This window comes from Alligator mississippiensis, chromosome 9 (genome assembly GCF_030867095.1).
Source record: "Alligator mississippiensis isolate rAllMis1 chromosome 9, rAllMis1, whole genome shotgun sequence".
Taxonomy (NCBI): Eukaryota; Metazoa; Chordata; order Crocodylia; family Alligatoridae; genus Alligator; species Alligator mississippiensis.
Window position 1 is genome coordinate 68,195,929 of NC_081832.1, and position 12,869 is coordinate 68,208,797.

General features: G+C 45.0%; 1 protein-coding gene across 2 annotated transcripts in view; it reads left to right on the forward strand.

Annotated features, from left to right (window-relative positions):
• The first annotated feature begins 5,148 nt into the window (after nt 1–5,148).
• The window catches only part of FNIP1 (folliculin interacting protein 1), a 91,727-nt gene continuing 84,006 nt past the window's right edge, over nt 5,149–12,869 (forward strand). For both annotated transcript variants that reach the window (XM_014597600.3, XM_014597601.3), the window contains exon 1: nt 5,149–5,320. In XM_014597600.3, the coding sequence (XP_014453086.2) occupies nt 5,232–5,320 (89 nt within the window). In that variant the 5' untranslated portion in view covers nt 5,149–5,231. The remainder of the gene's footprint in view (nt 5,321–12,869) is intronic.

The window sequence follows — 12,869 nt, forward strand, 5'->3', positions numbered from 1 at the left end:
TCTGCATGATTTAGCTCTTCGTGGTGTCAGTTTAAACTCAGCATTGCGTTAGATGGAGCAGAAACTTATTTGGGCCAGTCAAAAATCCTGATGTCAAATTACAGACTCAAGGCTTTGGCTGTTAGACCTTCCTAGGACCAAAGAGTGGGTAGAGAAGGTCCCTTAAGTCTTGGGTCGGTTATATGAAACCTTTTTTTTTTTTTGTCCTGCCCCCTCAAGCACATGATGCATTGATAGGAGATCTTTTCAGCACATTATACATTTTTTCCTTTAAATAAGAAGAACCTTAGTAACTTGAATCCCCAGAATCAAACAAAGCAATCATGACAACCATCAGTAGATGTTACTTCAAGTAGGAGTCTTTTTGTAAGAAAAGTCCTTTAAAAACACTATAAGGTGCTTTTCTAAACACTTTAGAATTGATTTATATTTGTTATAATTTATTTACTTAAAAATCAGAATTTTGTGAGGACTTTAAATCTCAAAGATCAGTTTTTACTTATGTCCAACTATAACCAGTAAACAGCAAAGGGCCTGATAGAACTGTTGATTTCAAATGTCTAAATAAAAAGGTTAAAATGAAGCCACTGTAAAAGTTGTTTCCCACTGAAGAATGTGTTCCATTACTGCATGTGATAGCTTTCTGTGCTGAGACCAGTTCCCATTATGCTAGCTGCTACAAATCATAAGTTCCTTTTTTAAAAAAAACCAACAAATTGTACACATGGGAAGATTTGAACAACTGGTAAGTTTAGTTAGTCTGGCTCCTTAACTGAATTCTACATTTTGTTTCAGCTATGCATCTGGTAAGACTTGCAGGGCAACGCATTTCACCATACTTTATTTTTCATACTAACTTGTTTTTTGAAGTAATGTGATGTCCCAGAGCTGCAGTCAAAAACGAGGACCCCATTGTGCCAGGCATTTCACAAACCCTAAATAAAAGATGTTCAAAGAAGTTACCAGTGCAAGTACGAAACAAGAGAAAACAGACCGATAGAGACTGACAACAGAAGACAAGCAGTAGTTATAGTACATCAAAGGCCTATGCATTGCCCAGTTTTTTTGCAGGCTTTGCTGTAAAAGAGAGTAGAGAGAGAACATTGAGCCTGTCTATGAGGAGCTCTTCCAGGCATGAAGAATACTGTGAGAGAAAATATGAATGTGCTTGCATGAAAATCAAGCAAGTCAATGATGGGGCCAACATCAAAGGCCAACTGGAAGCGAGAGTCAACCTCTCAGCACAGAATGAGATGGGGACAGACTGGGATTTGTGCCTGGAATGGGCAGGCAAATAACATGTGTTTGCAATCAAGAATGTAATCTCATGCAAATGTCATTAGAAGCAAAAGAATGAGTGAACTACAGTGTTGAGAGAAGTTTTGTAGGCAGCCCTACTCTCTAAGGCTGGAGATACCAGCATAAAATTTGACAGAATACACACACAAAATTGTCCAATAGCGCAGTTTCTTGTTATGGGCAGTCACTCATTTGCCTGGAATTTGCAGGACTGGGGAAGGGAGAGGGATTTGGGACTGTTTAGCCCAGAAAAGAGAAGGCTTTGGGGGGATTTGGTGACGGCTTACAAATATATCGGCAGAGAGCATCAGGGGCGATGCGAACAACTATTCACCAAAGCGCCCCAGGGGAAAACCAGGAGCAATAGTCACGCACTCCTAGAAGAAGATTTCAGACTGGATATAAGGAAAAACTTCTTCGTGATTCATGTGACCAGACTCTGAAATAGACTCTCAATGGGGGTGGGTGCAGGCGCCTACCTTGGAGATCTTCAAAAGGAGACTGGATGCACAGGTTGGTGGGTTATTACATCTGTCAGCCTTTCCTCGTAAGGCTTGCTCTTTAGGCCTCTAATCGGATGAATGGCTCTTCTCTGCCTGCCCAGAGCAGGGGGCTGGACCCGATGATCTCACAAGGTCCCTTTCAGCCCGAAACTTCTGTGAATCTGTGATTGAAATTTTTCTTTTCCCTCCATATAGTTGCACTTCTGTAATAATCTCCTTCTTTCCTTGACTCTAATGGAGAGTTTTATTACAAGCAGTCAGTTGCCAGGCCAGCTGTTTCTGTGCCCAGAGATGGAAATTCTCTGCATGCAACAATGTCTGCTCTTGTTCTGTTTGGTTTTTGTCAGAGATTAGGCATTTCCCCATTTTTTTTTTTATTTTTTTTTTTTGCCTTCTGGTAAAAGTGACTGCATTAAATTTCAGTGGAAGTGGAAAGTTGTTCTTCAGTACCAGTGGGTAAAGGTTATAGGTCACAGTCTTACATGGATACTGCTTAACAGATTAACTGAGCATCAGTTCTTATTCAGTGAAGTTAATGAGATGGCTTCATAAATTTTGGCCTTAAATATCTCTCTGAATTAATGTAGTGGAGCCATTTCAGATGAGTCATGTAAGAACTACACTAAAATGATTGAATTGCTGGAAAATGTGTATTTTAACTATTTTTACTAATATAACATATACTAGATATGTTTGGCCTAATACTTATTAGATCTTTATAAGCAAACTAGCTAATTGTCCATCAAGAATGATGGGTTTCAGAGAGTGTTTATATGGCCCCCCATCACCCCTGCTCACCCTTTGGGGCTGGCCATGTAAAAACTCCCGCCACCGCGTTCTCCTCCAGCCTCTGACACGGGGGCTCCCTCCCCCACCCATCTCTGCCTTGCAGAGTGGCTTCTCCCTGCTCCCCTCCTTCCCTCCCCGTCGCCTTTCTCTCCCTGCCGGCTGTTATGGGGGCAGGGGGGGGCGCTACCACTGTGACCCCTCTTCCCTTCTCGCTTCCCTCCCTCCCTCCCTTCCCTGACAACAGCCACCACCATGACCCTCCCCTTTGCCTCCCCCTGCCCCATGCCTGCCTGGGCCCACACAGCCTCTCTCCCTCCCCCCCATCCCTGCCAGCTATTGTCAGGGCCCCCTTCCTGCTCCCCTTCCTTCAATATTAGAATTGAAGGCAAGATGATTCTTATAATCTAAAAATTAAATTACAAAGAACTGGTTTTGATTATAGGTATTCACAGATGGAAGGAAAAGTTCTTCTCCCCCTCCCCCCGCATTATTTCTTTGAGTATTATGGGGTCTTTGTGCCACCAACTTTTATATGTAATAAAGCTTATTGTGTATAGGTGGATATTTCCTTATAGTCCTCTAAAGGCTGAGGATATCTGAGGCCGCAAACCTGTATGCATGTCTGAATGGACAGAACCAGTGAAGTCAAGAGCCGTTGTCTGGGTGTGGCAGTTTGCCTACAGGTAGCTACTTATAAAAGAGAGACCTTTATTAGACTTAATCTTTCTTTAGCAATCTTCAGTGATCTTAGGAAGGGCCCACTGAAGCAATTTTTAGTTTGCAGAGGAGGTGAGATGCAAAATTAGTTTTAAATGACGGCAGGTGCTGCTCCTGAGCCCCTCTGTGGGGTTTCACAAGGATTTTTGGAAATATTAATATGTGTGTGTGTGTATTACTCTCTCTCTATAATACACACACACAGATTTGTATAATTATATACACATTATATATACATATGTATGTGTATGTATAATTATACAAATGTTAATGTATATATACTACATATAGTATATATGTATACTTGTACATAGTATATATGTATATATATTTCCATGTTCATGTATATTCAAGTCTGTCTAATTTAGTTGGTCTAATAAAAGATCTCACATTTACCCAAGCCAGACAAGTTTCTTTGTGTAAATCTGAGATCTTTTATTAGACCAACTCAGATACTTGGAAGAAGTCTTCTTTGCAAACTTTCAGGTACAAACACCCTTCGTCAGGCTGAGAAAGCAGTCGTTCTGTGCTTTTCCTGGATGACATTTTACCCGAAGAACTTTGTCTGCCTATATTCAAGTCTATATTTTCACATGTATACACACATCTACGTATATATCTATATACAGGTTTCCCTCACTTTATGCTGTACATGCGTTCCGGGAAAACGGCGCTTAACTTGAATTCACATATAGGGAACCTACTTTACAATGTAACACATAGGGATATGCTCCAAGACATCAATTGTACTGGCCCCCGGACCCATTTCTACCACTTTTACAAGACCATTTTGGTACTCACCAACAGCAGACAGTGCACACAAGCACAAGGGGGTGGTGAATGTTCATTTAGTGTGAAGAGAGGATGGTGAAGGCTTCATTGATGGACCAGGGAGAGGGGTAGGAAATAAGCTAGTGTATGGGTGACTAGTGCCTCCCGAGTCTGGGGTGGGCGCCAGTGGGTCACAACTGGGGGGGGGGGGGTCCCCCAGCAGCCAGCTGGTGACTGGGGGAGGGGGTGGTATCCTAGCAGCTGGTCACTGAGTGCACCGGTGGCAGAAGTGCCAGCACTTCCACATGTGGCACAGTGGTGGTGGAAGTGCCGGCACTTCTCCTGCCAGCATTTCCGCCGCTGACATGCTGCCGGCAAAGCCAAATTCAGGAGGAACACGAGCACTCTCCATGCCCCGCTACTAGCCGGAGCAGTTGCTGTCAGGGGGGGCATGTGCCCTCCCGGCAACTACAGAAGTGCGTGCGGCAGATGATCAAGGAGCACAGACGTGGGCGACCGGTCCCTCCCGAGTCTGGGGGGGGAGCACCAGATGGCCAATGGGGGAGGGTCCCGCCGCAGCCAATCCCCCAGTGGCTGAGTGCAAAACCACCAGCGGCAAAACTGGACGTGCACTTCTGGTTGTGCAGCCGGCGCCCGTGCACCCTCCGCGCCTCACCTAGGAGCGCACATCCACGCAGGAGACGCAATTTTGGTGCACCTCACCCAAAGCAACTACTGCAGGCCTCCACCTCACCCCTAAGACTATAAAAATGTTTGGTATAAAAAGCCTCCTGGCGTGAGAGCGAATCGGCACGTCCATACACACAGACAGACAGGCTCCTATTCACGCAGCCCGGCAGGCCTCGGGGTGGCGCAGACACGGCGCCTGGGGGGAGGCGAGGGGCGCGCGCACCCCACAAGCAGCGGCGGCGGCGGCAGCACCTGGCTGAGTGCGGACGCCCCTTTCCCGCGCTGGGAGGCGGGGGCGGGGCCTGTGGGGTTGGGGGCGTGGCCCCTCCCCTCGGCCCCGCCTCGCCTCCCGCTGGCAGCGCCGAGTGACTCAGGCTCGTCATATGACCGCGGCCCCGAATGGAGTCGGGCTTGCCGGAGTAGCCGCCACCGCCGCCGCCCCGGGGTCGGGCGCGTCCCGCCATGTCCCCCACGCTCTTCCAGAAGCTCTTCAGCAAGAAGCTGGGGCCGGGCCCGCCCGCCCGCGACCCCCGCGACGACTGTATCTTCAGGTACCGCTGCCCCCCTCGTCCGCCGCCGGGTCTCGGCTCCCCCGCCCCGGGGATGCGCCTCCCGTGAGGGGCCGTGCAGGCGCCATTCCTGGGGCCGGGGGCGGCTGTCCGGGCTGAGCCCCCTCAGGAGGCTGAGGGAAGGGGGGAGAAACCTCCCTGCTCCTGCAGGGGCTCGGCGCTTCCTTACCCGCCCTGAAGTGCAAAGGCAGGCTGTGACCTAAAAAAAACCACTCCCGAGATGAGTTGAAAAGATGGCTCAGGGAAAAAAAGTTTTTTCTTCGCAGGGCTCCCCTCCCAGAGCAGAGCCGAGCCCAGCCGCGCGAGGAAAATAGCAGAGGGACGCCTAGAAAACTTTTTTGCAGTTGACTGTCGTTTTGTAACCAAGCAAAACATCTTTTTTTTTTCCTTTCTCTTTGTGGCGTGGGTAACCCGTGCCGGTTCTGGGGCGTGGGAACATCTCCTCCCCGGTTGATCGTGGTCTCTTTTCCGACTTGCGTTCTCTGAGGTGAGGCAGGGTGAGCGGCTGTAACCGCGGGTGAGCAGGAGGCTGGAGTGATTTCTTTTTGAATCATACCATGTTGCTCTAGTTGCTTCAGCACCTCGCAGTTTTTTCACCGTCAAGCAAATCCGCTGTTTTCCTATAGTCTTACAAAAGTTGGTGGGAAATGTTGGAAATAACGTAGGATCGATTGCAATGGCTGTCAGCCTGTAGCCGACTTTCTGGCCTCTTGGGCGGGGGCTGCACCCCGTGATATTAGGAGGTCCCTTGCAGACCTAACGCCTATGAAATCTACCTTGAAGGGAGTTTGTCGTAGCGGCCAAAGCATCTCCATGCCGTTTTTCCTTCAGAGGGGTTCCCATCCTTTACTGACTTGCTGGATGGGCCACAATACCTTGTTAAAAGAAGTGGCTTGGTGTCACTCTCATACCTGGCACCTGAGTTGGTCAGCTGGGAAAAGGCCGTTTCTTGCTCTGCCAACACACTTCTTAGTGATAAACATTTTATTATGTAGTGTATAACTCACCAGCTTTCGTCCCTACTGCAGGGGAAGGTGACAGTTGTATGTATTTATAAGGAAGACGCCTGAGTGTAACATTTATCTTATGCTCTTTTCTTTTTTGTTAACAGAAAGTTATTTTATTTTTTTGTTTGCTTTTGGGATTTTTTGGGGTTTGTTTGTTTTTTACCCAAACTAGATACGCATCTTAAAAATGACCCTTGCTCCTTTTTCCCCCTCAAATACAATTACGGATGTTTACATGCATATATGAAAGATCAGATGCTCAGGTTAAGTTGTATTTCTAACATACCATTAAATAGAAAAGCATGGGCTATATGGAGTGTCAAAAGGTATCCTGCTGGCCACTTACTAATATAATACTTTATTAAAATATACGTCGCAATAATAAAACTTTTAACAGGCCTGCGGTAAAGAATGCCATGAAAGAAAAAAAATCTCATCGTTGTAGGGAGTGCAAAGACCTTTTGTCTCTTGAAGGATGCTTGAAGTTCCTGTAAGCTGTAAATGGAGGAAATGGATACTTTTAAGTAACGCCTAAGCTGCAGATATTGCACGTGTGCAGAATTGGACCCGTTTTTTCAAATGAGAACTTTGGTTTCTTCTAATATGGGCCAACTGACCATGAACTTAGATATCTAGCTTGTCCTCAATTTTTTTCCCTCCTTTTTTAGTATGTTGACATGAAATTACTATGAAAGAGAAGGATGGTTTTGTGGTTAAAGTACCAGTAGGCAGGAGATCTGGGTTTTATTTGAGTGAGGCATTATTAGTACTAGTTATCATTTTGCTGCAGATATCCATTATACAAGGTGTTTAATTTATTCCATAGGTAATAAGGACATGGCAAGGATTGATAAATACATGCAACTTATGAAGAATGTGGTACAGAAGGAAAAGTTTCAATACGTAGCTGTGATCTTTGTATTAACAAGAGTGGGAGATTGGCTTTTATAATGCTAGGGGCCTACTCAATGAGATGCTTGCCTTTGAGTTTAATGGGAAGAGAGTAAGAGCCCTAAATCTTTACTGGGTTCCTATGCAAGTGGCCCAACTTTTCAAAAACATTTGGCCTCCATCAGTGCCCATCAGCATCACTATTGAAAAAAACAGACCATATGGTTAAGAGAGCAACTTGGGCAACTGTTTGAAAAGGTATCTTGGGCTGGATGTGCTTGAGGGTTGAGATGAAGTTACTGCAGTTTGGGTCTTTTAAAAAAAAAATGTACAACAGACAGTTAAAGAGAACGTTTAAGAGTGATTCTGGTGGGAAGGTACGGGATGCAGTAACTGCTCTGTGGCTTTGGAGTTGCTTAGTACAAGTTACTCATTCTTTCTTGGCTATGTATAGATTTTGCATCTGAGTCAGCCTTGCAGATAAGTTATGAAAATTTAGCGGTGAAGGTACAAATTCTGCTTGCTTTTATGTCCAATATCTTAATTATACCAATATTTTACTTGCTTGTCTCGTGCCAGAAAAGTTTATTTACTGTGACTGAGTATAATTTTGCAAGGCTGATTTAAATCAAACTGTGGGAAGAGCTTCAGAACTGAGTGCGAACAGCAGTTTAAGAGATTTGCGTCCGATAATGAGGCGCCCATAAATTACTAGGTTAGGGCCTGATCCTTTAAGTGGTTCCACACATGAGCAGCTTCACTTACACAAGTGGTTGTATTGTCATCCATTATTGGCATGCATAATGCAGCTATTTTAATGTCGGTACGTGAGGTACTTTACACATGAGAGTGCCTCTCAGCTCCTTGGACTCCTTTAGAAATTGTAGCTGAGATAAACTGGAGAAATGAGAGCAGTGTAGAACGCAGCGCGTGGTTGTTATATTCCTATTATTGGAAAAGTTTTGACAGATTTTGGGGATCATAGATTTTAAATTGATATGCGTCAGTTCTTTTTTTAAAAGACCCTGTGCAGTATGAGTTTTTAGTAACCTCCAGTCCAAAAAAGAAGTACTAGTAAATTAATGAGCACCAGTAAAATGTAGCGTGCACATGCTAGGTTGCGTTGTTGATATTACTAACTTCTGGAGGCTGTTGGTGTATTTACTACACGCAATGTATTTATTTTGTGGATTTGTAGTGGTGTACTACAGTGTTGCACTGAAGAGGCAACTTTTAGTAACTGTTTAATTCAACTTATTCTTACTCTTTCTTCAAATAAAATACTCTTAATATGATCCACCAAAGCCTTAGTAGCTTAAACTAGATATTGAGGTGTAAAAGCAGGCTGTCTCTGCATTGTTAAAGCATTACTCCTGTGTAGTCAACATAAAATGTAATAACATAAGATGTACGGCAAGAAACTTACCCAAAGCTGTAGCAAAATGCTTACCTCTGAGCGAGTTCACACTCTTCTCTTGGGTCTTATGAGGTAGTTTTAAGTTTTAGGTTTGCACCCTGATTATAGACCCCCTGGCCTGCTGGAAAGAATTATTTGGCCTATCATATTTAATTATGGATTGTTGCACTCATATATGTATGTGTATATATTTTAAACAGAGCACTGAGTTTCCTGTTCCATGCATAACGGTTTTGGATGCTTGTTCTTTGTGCATCTAGATATTTCTCTCAATTAACATTAATTAGTAGTTCTTCTTCAAGCAGAGCCCGGTGAAACTCCCAGTATCTTGTTTAATCTGCAAAAACGTAAATGATCATCTTTGAGTCTAGCTTATAGTTCTTGCCTGTAAGCTTTGTTTTGCTTTTGATGAAGCATTTGTTACAAAGGTACAACTATTGGGGGGGTTCCAACTTAAAAAAAAAAAAATCAAAGAAATTCCTACCCTTCCCAATAGCAAGTATTTTTGCAGCAATTCCTTCACTAGATAATTTTTTTTCCCCAATTTTTATTTATTTATTGTAGGCATTTTAGTATCTGGGGGAGAACATGCACACTTCAAATACCAGGATTTGAAATAGATCCTGGAGTCATGATTTAAATACCTTTTATCCCCTTTCATATGGACCAGGTCACTTCAGCAGCTCAGGAAGCATACCTTCCTTGGAGTCTTTCTGAAGCACATGCTGTTCTGTTACAGAGAATGGCTTGTCCACCCAGTTTCCAGTGTCTGATGCTTCTGAGGTTGGCTGGTGAATAAAAGCATTTCCTGAAAGCAACATGGGCAAATATCCACCATCAGCCCTGCCTCCCTCCAACCATATGTTGCAGTAGAATTAAAGTATTTGTGAGATTTTTTTTTTTCTCCCTGTGACAGATTTTGGCAGATGCATTTAATAAAGGAATTGGAGTAACCCTAGAAATGAAAATGGGTAGCATGATACAAAGATGTTCTAGGAGCTGAAGGAGCCACTCTGTCTTCATAGTTATGCTCACAAACCAACTGCTGTCATGTTTCTTATAACAGGAGACTCTTTTTTTTTTTTTTTCTTTGAATTTAGGAAGGAGATTAGTTTGAAATGGATTGCTAGTCAAGAGGGGTTACAGAACCCCTAGAGGCTCGAGGAATGCTGAAGTAAGATTAACGTGGAATGTGAAGGTCGTCTTTTTAAAGATTCATCTATGAGCCAAACAGCCTCTCAAACTTTTCAGTATGTTTTCTCTGGGTTTGTATGGTTAGTCATCACTGACAGCACGGATGATGTGATGGTGTTATGGGAAGCTACTTCAGATTTTTGTCTTCCTTTGCCTAGAGCAGCAAGGCTGGCAGGAAATACTCTGCTGCATGCTTTCTCGCAAGGGAGAGAAATTGAACCTTCTCAGGTACCCAGAGCTGGTGGTATTCAGACAGTTGAAGTATCCTATTGTCAGGCCTTGGGCTTGTCAGTTCAGAGTAATTTAAGCCACTTGATACAGTTATAGACAATACCTATCTTTTTTCACCTTCTGCAGCATGCAGGGAGTCCTAGTCCACCCAGTCAAAGATCTTTTCCTATGTTTGTCAACAATCAATTGCTTTATGTTCACTTTTCCTGGGACAGATACTCAAATGCAGTATTTCAGCCCATTGCTAAGCCATTCTGGTCTATATGAACAATGCAATTTGCAAAAATCTTTGACCTGGCATTCTGTATCCTAACAAGAAGTTTAAAATACCTCTTTAGCAGTACCGTCAAGCAGGTGTTCTCCTTAGCAACATGAGGCTTGGGAATAGTACCAGGAAAAAACCTGTCCACTTCCAAAGTGTTGCGGGTGTCTCATCAACCGAGATTATTTTTTTTTTTTTAAGCTGATCTTAAATTTATCATGATCAGAAGCTTTATTTAGCCTTAAGTTTTCAGTAGCTCTTGGCTTTTACAACAGTACCAGTGGAACCTATACACCATATATGCCTTACTGAGTTTAGGAAACCTACCTGTGACAAAAAGCAGTCTATAACCTTTTGTGCCACCAGAGCCTGATGTTATTTTTAAAGGAAAATCACAAAGGATTTATCAGCTCTTTCATGTTGCAACTGTTTCTTAAAATTAAGCTCCATTTTCTTCCTCTTTTCTTTCAGGCTTTTCCAATATCTTTGATGTAATAGCACTTGGAAAGTCTCTAGCTTCTTGGCCTTACTAATTAGCTTAAGTTTTGCAAGATTTATTACATCTTCTGTGTTCTATCTTTACAAATTGTACTTAATTTGCCTTCCAGCTATGATGACTTTGCCAGTGTCAGAAAAAAAAATATTTTTAATGTGTCCTTGCTGTATTTCTGGTTTTAGATCACATATTTCAGTCAGTTTTACTTTATTTTACTGGTGCTTTTCCTACGATTTGATTTCTAATGCATTCTCTGGTAGGATTCACTCTTGCAGCAGAAACGTATAGGCTAGTAGGTTCTGATTAGCATCCATGCACAGTGGATAAGAGCACTTGCATTTTTTAAGATGGCCTCTGTCCAAGTCCTGCTGTATGCTGGACCTGTGGCAGTTTACAGGTTGGGAACTCTACAGGTCTAGGAGTACTGTATTCCTCTTCAGGTAAGAGAAGCCTGAGCATCATGGCTTAAAGCACTGTGTAAATGTGAACATCAGATTAGTCTGAAAATGTTGTGCTTGCTCTAGCACAGGCTGGATCCAGCCTGCAAGGCTGCAAGCCTGTCAAAAATGACAGGAACCAAGGGCAGTAAGACCTAGGGGAAGCCCTGGTGGGCTCCCACAACAGCAGGGTCCGCCCCACCCCGCCTCCCCCAGCCGGAAGCCCCAGCAGGGTCTTCTGGCCTTGGACCATGCGACTGCCCTGTGTCAGAACCTCAGGTAAGGGGTAAAGGGGCAGGGGGGGTGGGGAAGGGCAGGGAAGGAGGAAAAGTGGCCTGGGGAAAAGCTGGGGTGGGGAGGGAGCGGCCCTTTCCCTGCCCCGTGCCTGGTACCCTGCGCTGTAGCTGCTCGCAGCCTGCCTGGGGCTGCCTGTGCCTGCTCTGGACAGCCCTGCATAAGCTGTGAGTGACTGCAGTGGGGAGCACTGGCCATGGGATGGGCAAGGGGCTGTTTTTCCCCATGCTTAGCACCAGCTTCTTCCCTGCCGGTGAGCAGGGGGTTGGGGCTGTGCACTGCCCCCCGCCTGTACCGTGGGGCTGGGGGGTACTGGGAATGAGTGGGTGGGGAGTCAGCGGGAACACGGGGCTTGCACCGGTATCCCAGGGCCAGTACCAGCAGGGCCCACAGCAGGGCGGCAAGAGCACGGGGTCCCAGCTGGCAGGGGCTCTATGGAGCTGGGCCAGCTCCCCCTTCTCCCTGCTGGTACAACCCAGCTCAGCTCCACAGACCCCTGCCAGCCTGTGCCCTGCTTTGGGCCCCACCAGTGCTGGCTCTGGGACATGGGACCAATGTCCCAATGTCTTGGGACCAAAGACATTGGGACATTGGTCCCAAGATGGTGACCAGTGGGCGGGGCCCCTGTCAAGGGGCGGGACTACCCATGCGGCCCTTGACAGCCTGCCAAAACTGAGTAAGCGGCCCTCCACCCAAAATAACTGCCCGCCCCTGCTCTAGCGACAAGGTAACAACTAATATGCTCAATGCTGGAAGATGGAGAAATATTTTTCCATCTTTCTTTTTCCAGCTTGTGCCTTTTTGCATTTGATGGCAGCTAGTTTACAGCCAGCTTTCCTACATAATCACATAGGGCTAAATGCAGGCAGTGTTACAAGCCCCATATATTCAGTAGTGAATAGTTCAGCTTCCCTAGGAAGAAGGATGCGTGCGACTCAACAGGTCACAGGGAGAGACTGTTAAAGGCATCTATATTATTAATTAATTTATTTGTTTTGCGTACTGTAGTGTGTATACTCTAGTTGTGGACGAGGATCCAGAGCCAAAAAATAGTCACAGGCACTTACCTCCCGTTGGCTGCCAAAAGAAGTTAGGTGTCCAAGTTCACTTCGTGCCTTCAGAAATCTCCCCAAAATCCACATGGTGCGTGCCTTCTCCCTCTTCCCATTCCTTTGGACACGAGCTAAATTAACCAGTTTTGAAACATTAAAGTTGCCTTTTTGCTCCTTAGTAATACTGCCTGCGCCATGGCCAGGATCTTCCTTTGGCCAGTGACTTCTTTTGAATTCTGCAATGCAAGAT